The sequence below is a fragment of the Andrographis paniculata genome, unplaced genomic scaffold (assembly GCF_009805555.1).
Source record: "Andrographis paniculata isolate CXL003 unplaced genomic scaffold, ASM980555v1 Contig83END, whole genome shotgun sequence".
Taxonomy (NCBI): Eukaryota; Viridiplantae; Streptophyta; class Magnoliopsida; order Lamiales; family Acanthaceae; genus Andrographis; species Andrographis paniculata.
In genome coordinates, this window is record NW_026137621.1 from 3,671,276 (window position 1) to 3,686,906 (window position 15,631).

General features: G+C 32.1%; 1 protein-coding gene and 1 pseudogene across 1 annotated transcript; one reads left to right on the forward strand and one right to left on the reverse strand.

Annotated features, from left to right (window-relative positions):
- Positions 1 to 257: 257 nt before the first annotated feature.
- On the reverse strand, positions 258 to 5,172 carry LOC127241715 (probable disease resistance protein At4g27220; annotated as a pseudogene).
- Positions 5,173 to 13,437: 8,265 nt separating this feature from the next.
- On the forward strand, positions 13,438 to 14,710 carry LOC127241803 (zinc finger protein ZAT1-like). The gene has a single exon (XM_051261025.1). The coding sequence runs from the start codon at positions 13,605 to 13,607 to the stop codon at positions 14,595 to 14,597; it is 993 nt and encodes a 330-aa protein (XP_051116982.1). The 5' UTR covers positions 13,438 to 13,604; the 3' UTR covers positions 14,598 to 14,710.
- The last annotated feature ends 921 nt before the right edge of the window (positions 14,711 to 15,631 follow it).

A 15,631-nucleotide genomic window follows, 5' to 3' on the forward strand; every position in this document is an offset into this window, starting at 1 on the left:
AAATGCAAATCAAGAAATTTCACAGCAATCAAAATAAAAATCATCTCGCAAAGTCAATCAATTCATAGAGGAGAAGAAACGAAAGTAACTTACTTGCCTCCTTGTGACAGCAAATAATGTATTTTTTTTTTTTTTTGGAAACGCAAAGTTCAAATAATAGTAGAAATATGAGATTTGAATTGTAAAGAAACACACCATTTTCCGACATAAAATCCTCCGATTCCGGTCGTCAACCAGAGCTCTTGCTTCTATTTCCGTCAACCAGAGCTCTTGCTTCTATTTCCATGTCTAATAAACGGTCTAAGAAGACGACGCTGCGAAGCACGCCCCAATTCGAGCTTCTCCCACCACTCTTCCTCATTCTTCGACAACCAAATTTCTTTCAGACATGTCGGAGGAATATCGTCGCCTTCTTGTCCGAAGATCAAAGGCAACTTCTCTAATGCCAGGCAACCTTTCAGCGTAATTTCTCGAATCGAACAGCATAATATCGTTGCACGGCAGACAATCTTCAATCTCGGTAGATTTACAAGATAAAGAGACTCAAGTTTCGGAAGTGATACAACAACTGCATCTCCCGACTCTCCGAGTATCTCTTCGATCATTACACATGATTCGATTGTAAGATGCCGCAGGTTTTCCACACCCGTCGCTAGTAGCCCAAGCTTCTTCATCTTATTACACCTAAAAATCCGGAAGATGGTAAGAGACGAGAAAAAGGCTTGCGAAGGCAGCGATGGCATGGAAGATGGTGTAGCGCCGGCGTCATCTCTATCGGGAAATCGATCTATCCTCGAAAGGCTATGTACTTCTTCGCAATTCCATATCCACAAACTTTCATTCGACGTCGGATTATTTAGTCGTCGCGGGAGATCTTCGCCGATGCATTGTCCTAATCCCTTACACATATCCAATCCTAGATGTCGAATATCTTGCGCCAACATAATCGAATCCTCGTCATTCCTCCTCGAATTGAAGTCATATTTCGATAAGTCGAGCTGATTGTAACTTCTGAAGTCCCACGATTGGTAGCGCCTATCGAATCCTACCGTGACATGGTATGCTAAACACGGCTTACTTCTGATCAATCGGTTATAATCGCAACCGTCTTTAACTCGCCCTCGAAGCTCCTCCAAATGCTTAAGTTCGAGTATATCTTCTACCGGCGCGTATTTGTTGTTTGGAAGATAAAGACATTGAAGAAATGTGAATTTCGATAGCAAAGAGCTCGACAACACTTTTAAACGGCGCGCGGCGTACAGCGAGAGCACCTTGAGTTTGAACAATTTTTTCATCCCTCGAGGCGTTTCTTTTATCGCGGTGCTCGTGAGGATCAACTCGCGAAGTTCTTTGAGCTTCCCAAAGTGAGGGAGACATTCGAGTTTGTCGCAACGAGCGAGGATCAACCCCTTGAGGCTCGCCACGCCGGACAAAGAACTCGACAACTCCTTGATCTTAGTCCCCGACAGATCAAGAATGAATAGATTACACATTTGCGAAAAGAACGCGTTTGGTATAGATTCCAAAGAAAAATTACCCGCCAAAAGTATTGTCGACAACTTAGGACAGTTCGGAGATAATCCATCCGGTATCTTTGTTATGTCGTTACGCATCATCGACATCTTCTCCAAATCTTTACCCCATTCTTCTTAGAGAATGGTATCCTGATATTACCTTAGTTTTACCCTCTGAAATCTTTAGAGCTGTAGCTCTTACAAGATCATGCATCTTCACCGATTCATTATCGACTCTTTCGAGCAAGCAAACATTCAATAGTTTATCCAAAACCGCGTGTCCTTGGAAAAACAGAGCTTTTCTCGTCTCTCTTTTGTCGAGAAACTCCTCGAGAATGAACTTTTCGATCAATTCCTTGCGACTTATGACTTCATCTTCGGGATATAAAGAGCAATACAAGAAACAACGTTGAAACTTCGAGTATCCGTTGTTCTTTCCTTCGTGTCGATCCAATCGATCGAAGCTATACTTTAGTACCTTGAAAACGTGCTCGCCCATGTCTTCTTGTCCCATGATACATCCGCGTAATTCTTCCCACGCGTCGCTCCAAGCGCGATAGTCGTTCACTCCTTTCATGCTTCCGGCGATTGTAATAATTCCTAATGGCAAGCCGGCGCAAACTCCTACCATACGCTCGGCGATTTCTTGCACTTTTGAATTTAGATTCGTCCCTTGGCCGAGTTGTTCTTCGAATAAGTTCCACGCTTCGCTCTTTTCTAATGTCCTCACCTCGATTAGCTCTTTGCAATCCATTTTACGACAAACTTCCATCGAGAGCGTAGTTATTAACAATCTACATCCCTCGCACGAAAGCGGATCTCCCAACATTGTCAAGTCGATATCCTTCCACACATCGTCGAGTATGAAAATAAGATTCTTTCTATCGGACAACACTAGCTTCAACCTCGACGCCCTCTTATCTTCATCGCGCTCATCCGAAATATCGAGGCCTACATACTTGGCTATTTTGTCTTGCAACATAGGAATAGTAAATTTCTCTCGAGATACCGTGATCCAAACAACGCGCTCTTGAGTATTTTCCAAGATTCGATTATTTATGTGCTTCGCCAACGTCGTTTTACCAGCACCGCCCATCCCATGAATTCCAATGCTCGACACCTTGTCGACCAACAAGAACCTCAAAGCTTTTTCCAAATTTTTGTCGAATTCTTCGCCCACCAATCCTTTCGTCGGCAACATCTCTCCTTTTACGTCGTAAACGTCGAGTACAAGCTCGCCAAAATGTCGACTTTGCTCGACCAAATCATGCACTATTGCTTCCAACTTTTCGGCTTCGCCACCGGAGAAGAACTCGCTTATGAATCCTTCGATTTGTATTCTATTCCTCAGCTCACAAAGTTCATTCCCAATGGTTTTTACTTGTTCTAGCCAGTTTTCGACTTCGCGCTTTCTTTTTTTTCGACCCGAAAGCTCGGCCTTCTTGATTTCTTCGTCGACATCTGATGCTTTAGCACACAATGACCTCATGTTCCTTTGTAGAGATTCGAATGTGTTCTTGTCTTTCTTCCTCAATGCAAAATCCAACAGCCTTTCCCCTAAATTAGACATGACTGACACTCCAAACTTCCACAATAAATCCATTTTTGTTTCTGTCTTTCCTGTCCAACACATGCACATATAATTCATTTTGTTAGATGATGTAAATTATGGACTCGCCTAAAAGGATTAAACTAATTTATTTATCTACAAAGGAAAGTTCACCAACACGCCCCTCACGGGCAAGAGGGAGAAATGCCACCAAACAAAACTTGTCCGTAAACAACGACAACCTAAGGCTCTGATACTATGTTAGATGATGTAAATGATCGACTCACTTAAAACATTAAGCTGAGAGAAATATGTATAATTTATTTCTTTATTTACAAACGGGAGTGCACCAACACATTTCTTTTAACTAATTGAAATGATGCTAAAAAAAAAAAAAAGGGTAATGGGGTCTGTTTCGTACTTTCTTCAAGGACTGGTTGTAACGGATTCGATGGTTCATCTTCAAACACCTTCTAGTAGACCTAGTAATTCCTCGACACTTTCGAGCACAAAAATAACTCAAGAACTCAGAGAATTTAGAAAGTTGTTGTATTGCTCTCAAGTTTGGTCCCTGAAGGAATTACTAGAATTGATCCAACCTCTTCAGTATTATTCATAAAAAAGTTTCCTGATCTCACAATTAGCATTTAGCAAATAAAACACATATTTTTATTTAATATATTACATAATAAATGATTTTTTCTTTGAAAGATTGTTTATTTATATCATATCAACTATTATTTCAATTTAAAATTTTATTATTTTTAAATATCAAAACCTAAATTCAAATATTAAAGAAACGGAGCCTTAATTATCTTTCTTGCTTTGTGAGGTGAAATATTTAATTTAAATTAGATTTCATAATTTGAATTATTATTTCCTCCCAACTCAAAGTCAGTCCAACAAAAAGTATTTATTCTCTATAAAAACTAATTATACACAGATTCTAAAATATTTTTAATTTTTACTTAAATTACAAATATAATGTACACATACAATTAATTTACACGTCAAAGAACAAAATGTCCAAACATATTATATACTAACAATAAAATACTACTATTTAGAAATAATTAATAATATTTATATACATGTATTAATATATACTTCACTTTATCTCATCACAATCATTTCTCTCTCCAATCACATCACTTAATATCCAAATTATCTCAAATTATTATATTTAATACTCTCCACTTAAATTCCCGTGCCAAACACAAATATTACACGGTATTTGAGACGGAGGGAGTATTATTTTTTAATTTACTAAAAAAACTCAAATTGATAAAGTTCCAAGCATAGGCAGTTAAAATGCAAGCTTACCTGAAGGCTGTGATTATTCGGAGGCGATTGAATAAGACTATGAACTTACTCCCCTTCCTAATGATGAGGTCATAAATCATTTTACATGCATATTAAATAAATTAATTGAGTAATATTAATATATTATAATCGGGTTGTCGAATTAGATTCGAGCTGAGGGCTTCAACTATAACCTAATTTGTTTATTATCGTGTGTTAATTTGTGTACATAATTATGTCGAATTTTTTTACCCAAATCAAATTATTTTATGTTGAGTTTGTATTATTAGGTTGTTGTGTCATATTAGTTTACGTCAGCTCTATCTTCAACGGACAGTTGGCTGGCTAGTTTACAGTGATTGTACAAAACATATGACTCATGATGAGAAACTATTCAAATATTTTGACAAGTTGTCGTTGGAGTAAAAAGTGAGAATTGAGAATGGAGATTATTTAGAGATTAAAGAAAAAGACAAGATAACGTTTGAGAATTGTATGCCTTAAGTTGATCAGAATTTACTAAGTGTTGGATAAAGAACAGATTCGAGGTGTTCTTTGAAGAAAGAAAATGTTTTATTTTAGACCCATGTAGCATATCGAACATAGTATTATTTAAACATTTAACTAACAAATTGAACACATAAGTGGCGTTGATGGCAGAATATATATGACAATACTGTAAGAAAATTAAGACAGATTCGAACACTAAATAAAAACTTTCAAAAACTGCAGTGCTATGCATAAACAAAAGTTATCCGACTCGAAAATGGAAATATGATTACTTACCTGCAAAGGGATGCTTCAGATCAAAAGAATACTCGAATCGGAACAGTTCAAAAATGTATAGTAGTTTAAAATATCGACGACAGATAGGACAAAGCAGTGGGGAAAGATCGAATGAATGACAAAGAAAGAAAGGCTGGAGAAATGCTAATATAAGTAAAGCTAGTTGAATTTAATGATTAGACAAAGTGGCCTAGTTGCTTTAATTTATTCATCCATGGGGTTGGAGAGTTTTCCTATCTTCTCTCCTTCACTTAGAGAGAGTCCTAACAACCTAAAGTTTTGTCGATGTTTTGGATGCAAATGTGATTCGACACTGTTTCCACTAAGGCACAAATATGATTCTAATTAAGAAAGTTATCTTCGTAGTCCACATCCCATTTTAAAAATTTAAATTTGTTTAAGATACCCTTTTCAGGGTTGACGTGCGATTACTGCAAAATGTGTATGCGTTGAGAGTTTGAACACATGATATCTTCTTGATCATGAGTCCACCCCAAACCATCAGACTATTCTTTACGGGACAATTCAATAACTTATAGTGAATGGAGAAGAAAGTTCAAGTAAGCAATCAAAATGTTTCTTTGTTGCGAAAACTTTGAAAGAGACTCTTGAAGCTGAAATTAATGAATTCTTGATAGGGAATTTCAGATGTCATTAGATTTTCAAATGTTAGCACTCTTGTTTACTTATGTTTCAAAATTTTCCAGTATTCATTCTCTTTTTAAAGAAAAAAAAATCATATTACATATATATATATATTATATTTATTTAGGGTGCGAATCTAGTGTCAGCATATCATACGAAGGTAATCAACAAATATTATATATTATCATAGCATATTTATGATACAACATTTCTTATATCATAACTCAGTATTTTTATGCAAAAACATATATTATATGCCTTGATGGTCTATGCACGGTGCTGATTTAACCCGATCACCACTTAATCCACGCTCTTCATTTAGAGTATTGCACAAAAATACTTATTTTAAATTAATTTTCTACCATTCTCGAATCATTCCAAAACTTTAAGGGTGTGTTCGTTTGTAAGATTTGTGCAAAATCTTACTATTCATCCAATTTTTTCCCCCCAAAAACATCAAATCAAACACCTATTTTTTATTTTTTATATTATACTAAAAATCAATTTTACATTCAAAACATCGCATCAACACCTATTTATATCACATCGTACAACTATTCAAATTCAAAATTTTGCTATTCAAATCCCAACTCAAAATCCAAACCCCCAAACAAACACACCCATAGCATATATAAGCGTAACCTACTTAGACAGATGTATGTGTGTGTTGCTCGATCATTTAATTTTATTGTGAATATAATTACTAGTATTAGAAAATTAATTAATACTAACAAATTGGTTGTATGTGTTTTAAGTAATCAAGATGCTACAGCTAATGTTATGTGTCAGATGATTATACATATTAATATTAGAATTAGAATTAATAACAGTAGCTTATGTCAAACAAATAATATAATTGAGCTGTGGAATCTTGGCCATACATGATTTCCAAGGGGCAGTCAAAGACTAATATAATTTTGCAATCCTAATTATGGAACTGATGAGAATTTTGTTTGAAGAAAAAGCTCATGGTGAAGTCATGCAAGATTCTTGAATTTCTTATTCTTGTTACATAAATTTAACATGACCAGAATAACATACAAAAGCAAAAAAAAAAAAAAAAAAAAAGAAAGTGTCGAAGCCATTTATATTGGACCTGAATTTTTTTTGATTCACGGGTTTTTGTTAGGTCTATCGAATTTTATCGGATAGGGCTTGTGGTCTTTGTTAGGTCAGGCAGATTTCATCAAATAGGGTTTAATCTCGAAAGTTTTGGACCCAAATTCAAGTATAAGGTATTGATTAATTATTCGACTTGGATCTCTAAGTCTTGCCATACTTGTAATCCTTACTTGTAAATAATGAAGATTGTAAATTTTTTAATTAAAAAAAAAAAAAAAGGCATAAAAACATTTGTTTACAAGAGATAGTATCATTCTAAATTGTGCTTTTTTCTCATATCATAGGTAAGATAAACTAAGTATTATTTGTCGACATAGTTGCTTACCTATGGCAAGAAACGGTCAAAAAATAATATTAATAATAAAAACATCAATGTAAGAGAATAAATATTGAGGAGAGTTTCGTCACCTTATCAAGTTTAATACTCCCTCCAATTTTAATTATAGTGAGTAGTTAAAAGTAGTGTAATGATATTTTTACCCTTACTTTTTTGTGTAAAAGTAATGATGTGATGTAAAGTAAGGGTATTTGTGGAAAAAAGTAGGGTATTTAATGAAATGTTAACATTGTAAATGGACGTCCCAAATAGAAATATGTAAACATTGTAAGTGGACGGAGGGAGTACTTGATAACAAAATCTTTACTAGATCATACGATTAGATTTGTCGATGGTAGAGTCATGACAGATGTCGTGATTTCAAAGACATCGGAGGGGTGATCAGACCTTCAAAATCACAAAACCCGAATGAATTAAGTAAAATCAGGCTAATTTTAACTAAAGATTAATTCTTGTAGGCTTGGCTAATTACCTAACAATGTCGAATAAAAGTTGGAACATATCCATGACCATTTGATCCCATTCTAGGATCCAACAATGTGTCAAGCATGTTTTACTACATGCCATGTGAACAAAAATCCTCCGAGCTCTTGAACTATCGTTTAGAAGATATCCGATTGCCACCATGAATAATCGGAAGATTTTCTATCACCAAGAACCACAATATATAGTCAATCCACTTTCTAAATGTTAAGATTCTAAATGGTTACCGCGAAAAATGCATACTTTTTTTATATCATAAAAAATTTGAGATTTGGCACATTGAACAATCCTTTGTGCAAATTTAAGTCCACAAAATTTCAAGATTTTAATCCAAAACAGAACATCAATCAAAACAATGTAAAAGTATTTATACCATAAGGATTAATTTCCACCAATTCATCGGTGGATGAAGGAAGAGGGTCGACAAAACTTCTTCCAACAGCTACTAAAATTCTCTTCGAACACTTCCCTGGATGTTGAGGTGTAAATTTTAACATATATATACATCACCATTATCTCAATTCATTTGTTGAATGAAAAGGCGAAAAACAAAAAACAATCAAGAAATATATAGTTCGTCTAGTGTGACTTGTCCGTCGAGCCTGGTTTACAGGGTATTAGGTTCGACTCCCACCCAAATTTTTTCCGATCAAAAAAAAAAAAAAGACGACTCGGCAACAGCTAATTATGACGATGTCAGTAACGGACAAGTAAATTCATGAACTTTTTGCAAGCTGTCATCTATGCGGAGCCTCATTTTAAAACTATGTTCGGATTTTGCCTCATTTGGTGAAAATTCCGATGACTTTTTTTATTTCAAATCCATGGATTCTCAAGATTTTGGATTTTGGATAAGATCGTTTTCTTCCTTTTATGACTGCAAATATGTAGTAATTCGATTAAACACTCCAATATAGGAATATTTGTTGTTGCCATTGGTTTGTATGTCCCATGAAAATTTGGGCACCATACATTATACACAAGACTCCAATCCAACTTGAAAGTTTTTTATTATCCGATCCAATATCCAAATAATTGGGTCCAATCGAGCCCCGGCTTAGAGTCATTCTTGAAAGTTTTAATGATTTGTTGGCATCAATCCTACATTTTGTCTATGTGGGCGAAGAAGAAAAAGTACTCGACCGATACTTAAGATAATCAAGAAAATCAACCTCTTAAAAATGTTAGTCTATGGATTCTAATCGAATTCATCTCTCTCTATATCCTATTATATAGAAAGAGAACTTATTAACAATACCATTAAAGAAAAAGTGTAAGTAATAGTTACATTCTTGATAATCCCCAACCTAGCTATCAATCACATTACTTATAATTAAATCAATCTCCTAAAATTGATTATATCACATGCATAATAGTGTTAGTTATAGGTCCCTCTATGATGTGAATTAGTGGGCACGAAATTGACCATTGAGGCCAATAACAAGACATCCTTTTAGTAATTAGGGGACAAAAGAAATCCATATTTTTTGCCATTTTCTTGCATCAATTTAATCAAAATGAACACACACTTTGCTCACAAGTGAAGCTACTCTAGATCTCATATTTTCTTTAAAGTTTTTTTTTTTTAAAAAAAAAAAAAAAAAAAAAAAAAGGCTATAGATTATATAGTGCAAAAATAAGATTGAAAATATGAAAACAAAATACCCTAGTGTGTTTGACTAATTGTTAAGTTGTTATGGGGGATTAGTTGCCTCCTTTCTTTTGTAGTGTGTAAAATAATTGTGTATTTGTTGGAACTGTTGGGGTTGTTGTCGAATTAAATTCTCCCAATTTTAGACCCAAATATATGGAAAATAACATTTAGGCTTCCATGATTTTATTTAAATTGATCCTATTTAGTGTGTAGAGTTTTTTTGTTTTTTAAATTAATAATACTCCCTCCGTCATATAAGTATTCATTTATTTTTGTTTGTTAATCTTTGGATATTAATTATTATATCTAAATGTATTACAACTCAAGGAAAAATTACAAAAATATTTTTATTAGTGTCTTGTAATACTATTATAATGACATTTGTATAAAAAATTATACAAATATAAGAATATTTTTAACGTTAAGTACAATGACGCAAAAGGTAAATGGATACCTTGTTATGGGACGAAGGGCAAGGGCGGAACCACCATAGGGCAAGGGGGGCTCCAGCCCCTCCCCGGCCCCGACCCTTTATTTTATTTAAATATTTTTTAATTTTTTTTTATATAAGTATGTACGTATTTGTATATTAAAAATATTTAAATTACATAAAAAATAATACTAAAAAAATAATTAAGCATGTTTATGCCTAGTATTTTAATTTCATATATAATTTTTTAGAAATATTATAAGATAATATAATATATATATATATATAACAAAAGTTAAATACACTTTTAGTTGTGATAATAAGATAATTTTAATAATTTTTTAAATATTCTTTTTTTAAAAAAAAAACAGTTCTATTTATTATTTTTAAACAAAATAAAAATAAATATATACAATATGTATTTTTTATTGCTTTATTTATTATTATTATCTTCAAATATATCAACTTAAAAAATACAACATTGAAATATATATTTTAATCGTGTTATTTTAAAAAATTTAAGAACTAGTCCCCCTTACATCGGTCTCTAGTTCCGCCTCTTACGAAGGGAGTATTGATTATTGGAAATTATGAAATTATTACGAAGAATTATAATATTATTTAGGTGAAGTAATTTTGTTGTTATTCAATGTTTTGTAAAAAAAGAAAAAAAGAAAGAAATTGTATATTTTTTGTTTAAAAAAAAAACAATTTTATTTCATTTTTTGTGCATGGTGTAAAATAGAGTAACAAATCCGTGTATTTTGTTGTGTTTTAATTTTAATTTTAGTTCTTAGGTTTTTTTTTTTTGGATTTAAATTGTAGTTTAATTTAATAATTTTGCTAGAGAAAATAATTTATTTATTTAGAAAAATATTAGAATTTTATAATTAAAAAAAAAAATTCAAAGAAAAATAAAGAAAATGATACTCTTTTTGCTTTTAACCCCTTCTCATATTTTTCTAAGTGGTCCTCCAAAGCAAGTGAATATGGTATGCACTTTTTCCCCTTTTGTTATATATGTTTATTTAAGAAAATATATGTTAATTTAAGTCAATTATGGTTGAATTTACTATTCAAATATATAATTTTATAAAAAATAAATTGTAATATAAAAATCAAACTTACAACTTCAGATCAAATAATATATATATATATATATATTAAAATTGATTATTTCTAATGAATTGAATATAAACAATAAAAAATAAACATATTGTATTTAATTAAAAACATATCAAACACAAACCAAACAAATTTAAAATATATATATTTAATTTGTGTATATCTTTAATTTTTTAATTTTATAATATATAATAAACTTTATTTAATATTGTATTTATATTTCAAATATTATATTAAATACTTAACTTTTATTACTTAAAAAAAAAAAAAAAACACTCATTAACATGGCTGTGGTTTTGGTGCAACCATTCTAACAACCTATGGTATGTTTATTTTAACCCAACTTCATTAAATAACACGTCATAAATAATCCAAAATATTTGAGTATTTTATTCAAAATTACCAATGTAAATTTTCACACACAGTTCTCGGTAATAAAATAGACTTGCTTTGTCGATTTTGAATTTACTTTTTTTAAATTCTGATTAAAAAATAATACTCTATCCATCCGTCCAATTTCTATTGTCCTAAAGTATATTTGCACGGTTTTTTAAGTAATTGTCTTTTTGTTTGTTATGAATTGACAAATTTGCCGTTAATTGAATGGTAGAGATTAAAAGTAATAAATAAATTAAGGGTAAAAATGTAAAAATTGTGTTTAAAAAGAAAAATAGGACAATAGTTGTTGAACGTCCCAAATAGGAGAGTAGGACATTAGTTCGTGGACGGAGGGAGTATTATTTTATTGATTAGATAAAGTAAGTAAGAGGTTTTAACATAATAATTGTATTTGTAATAATAATTTAATAAAAAATTAATAATATTTTGGTATTAATATATGATTATTTTTTTATTCAATATAAAAAAATATATATTTTTGAATGGGCAGACAAAAATGATAGAAAAAAATATATATATGGAAGAAAAATCAACAATCTTAAGGTGTGTTGGATTTGATTTGAAATTGAATATTTAATTTAAATTTTGATTTAAATAATATTTTAATATAATACTCTCTCTGTCTCATATCTATATATATTCAATTTTATTTTTCTCACAGAGTTTTAGAAATATTAGTATTATACTAGAATAAAGTAAAAATAAAGATAAAAAGATTAAATTATCCCTATTAGTATTGTATGATATAAAGGTAATAACATTTGTTAATATATTGTAAATTGGAAGTGTATTTGCAATGTTAGGTAGATAGTACAATTACTAAAATAAAATAAAATGGATACTTTGTTATGTGATAAACCAAAATGAAAAAATTGATAGATTGTTAAGGGACGGGAAGAGTATTTTATAAGAAAAAATAATACTCCCTCCATCTTACATTGCATGTCCGGGTAACTATAGACATGAAAATTTAGAATAAGTATAATTAGTAAATAATTAACAATGTATTAGTAAAAATAATTAACAATGTATTAGTGAAAATAATTATCATAATATAAATATTATAAATTAAAATTAAGATAATTAATTTAATTAAAATTTTAAAATGAGATTAAGATGTATAATAATTTTTTAAAAAAAAGTGACATGAAATATGGGGTGGACATAATAGATGAGACAGAATATATTATCTTTCAGAACACTCCATGTTCTAATTGAGTAAATAGAGTGGCACATTCGATTGTTTAGTATTTATAATTTTATATGATTAGTAGAATATGAATAATTATAAAAATATTATTTTTATATATTTTTATTAACTTTTATTATCATGCGTATGTATTTTATATTATAATTTTAAAAAAAAAATCATTTAAAAAGTATTTGCTCAGTGTTTATAACTTACTAATTAATACAATTTATGTGCAAAGCAAAGTATCATACTACACAAAATAAATAAATAAATTTTGTAGTTATAAACACTAAATAAAGACTCTCCAAAACAATAATAATAACAATAATCTTGTGTCTAACTTAGGGGTGGAAAAATAAGTACGGCCCGAAAATCATGTCCGAACACAGCACAAAAAAATCGTACTTAGGTCTCCAAAATCAGGCCCGAATATTTTTAGCCGTGCCTGGTCCAGCACGCTAATAAATCGGGCCGTGTTTGAGTTCATGAAATTCAGACCCTATCTGGTCCGGCCTGATTTTTAAAATTAATATTTTAACTTTTAATAAATTTATATATATATATATATATATATACACATTAAGTACAAAAATGAACTTAAAAAAAAAAAAAAAAAAATTGCCACCCCTACTCCAACTTAAGTACTTTGTATTTAAACTTGCTAGCTATCCTTTCTTCTCAGCCGTTGGATTGCCCCAACCAACAAACAAGAGCCATTGGATCACTTACATCATATAGTTTATGTTTGTTTGATATTGTTGTTGTCTTAGTTCTTGCCCCACTTTTCCTATGCTAAACCCTTTGTTATTTCCTTCAACTTTCAACTACCCTAAAGCTAAAACTACTTCTACTAAGACCAAAAAAAACAACAAATAATTCCGATCAAAAAAAAAAAAAAAACAACAAATAAAATGGTCCTTTCATAGTAGTTGTCTTATTCTTGATCCATTCTTCAACTCATTGAGTTCTTGCATACATCCTTAAAAGATTCAAGAACCCTCTTAAAACATATCTGGATCTTCATTTTCGGATCCGGGTTTTCGTCGATTTCGCCGTTTTATTATCGATGTCGAGGGTCGAAGAAGATCAAGAACATAGGCAACATATATGCAAGTTTTGCAGCAAAAGTTTTCCCTGTGGAAGATCTTTGGGAGGCCATATGAGGTCCCATTTGGTTACCGTTGCATCGACCGATCAATTTAAGTCCGGCCGGGATGTTCGAAAGAAGCGACTGCCAAACAGGGCCTTAAGTTTAGGTAAAGAAGATGCCTTTTTTGAAGGGAAACACTGCAGGGAGTGTGGCAAAAGCTTCCTTTCTGTTAAGGCCCTGTTTGGCCACATGAAATGCCATTCTTTGAATTTAAGGACAGCTAGTAGTGTGGAGGAAGATTCTTCAAGCATTTCCAAACAGGGCATCGACAGCGAATCAGATGAGATCGAGCGAATCGAACAGGACGAGGTCGCGTTGAGTTTGATCATTCTTTCGAAGGCTAACGAGGATTGGATCATCGAATCTTCTGACAATAGCGTCGAGTCCTTACAACCTAAGGCCCTCGCTACCACCGATGAAACTAACTTTAAAAAATCGCGAAAGAGGAGATGCAACAAAGCAGCCAATGAGGTAAATTTCAAATATTTTGATTCAAAGAGCGAATTCAGATGCTCGGTTTGTAAGAAATCGTTCGATTCTTACCAAGCGTTGGGAGGACACCGAGCGAGCCACAAAAAGTTCAAAGGTTGCTGCAATAGCAGCTCGGCAACGATCAAAATCAAGCACGAGTGCTCGATTTGCTTCAAAGTCTTCTCGTCAGGACAAGCCTTGGGGGGACACAGAAGATCACACATTCTAATCACTAATGATCAGTCGAAAACAACCGGCAATTCAGACAAGGCGATCGCCGTTTCGCGAGGCTGTCTTGATTTAAACTTGCCTGCTCCCGATGAAGATTTCGAAGAATGCAACGAATTCAAGCCGTGGTGGTTCGCGACGAGCTCGAGCTGCTGCTTTCGCGCTGACGCTCGACTCGACGACGGATCGCCGCAGCTGAGCTTCACTTAATTTTATTTTATTTTTTTTTTATGTGGAATTAGCAAATAAGTGTACAGATGATTTGGCTTTGTGCTTTCTATTATTATTTTTTTGCATGTTTTTTTTTAAAAAAAATTAATACACTATGCGTATTCATTATTTTTATATACCTTGTGTTTTAGTATGTTGTCCTTTAAGTTGGTTCGACAACGACGCGTCCGCCCGGCGTCGAATTAAAAAGTGGACTTCTTGATTTGCTAGAAAATTTATCAGAGCAACCGTGCCGTTAAAAGTAGAAATGAGACGTAGTAATTACTTCTACTTAATGGCTTTACCCGAGAAAATTGACTCAAAACTATAACGATAGAGGAGATAGATGGTCGAAAAATAAAATGTATATTGATGATTATACTTAACATTTGTTCGATATTTTTTTTTCTTGACTTTTTCCGTATGTATTTTAACACGAGTTTTTATTTATTTTAACATTTCGCGATCTTGCAATCAGTAGTTGTCGTACTATACCAACTCGGCCATTGTTTACGGGGTAATAATTTATAGTGTCTTTAGACTTAATTGTGTTTGTACCAAAATTGTTGTGTAGCAATTATTTTGGCTTGGTTTTGAAGGGAATCAAAATAAATGTGTCACACATTAGTAGGTCACTAGTAATATGGACAATTTATTTGCTCAATTGATGATCAACTCATGGTTTTGTTTCAACTTAAGTCATCATACTTTATTTGCTCAAAATGGAATTTTTTTTTTATTTTTTTTAATGACGTAAGAATCAGCAGCCGCTATCTGAACATTGATAAATCTTCGACCGAACCTAATACCCTCGAAATGGATATATTGGTTGAGTCAAAAATGGCTAAGTAAAAACAAATAAAAATTGGGTGGGCAAACCTAATTTACAATTTGACCTAAATTGAAGCAGAATTTGGTTGCACTGATTTGACTTTCTAACACATCAAATTTAAAATTCAATAAGATAATAATTTAGGCTAAATTGCGTCAAATACCAAATACTTTTAAAACTGCGTCAAATTCTCTCGTGGTTT

Excerpts from the sequence above, each read along its gene's own strand:
- LOC127241803 (XM_051261025.1), top strand. The coding sequence starts at position 13,605 with ATGTCGAGGGTCGAAGAAGATCAAGAACATAGGCAACATATATGCAAG.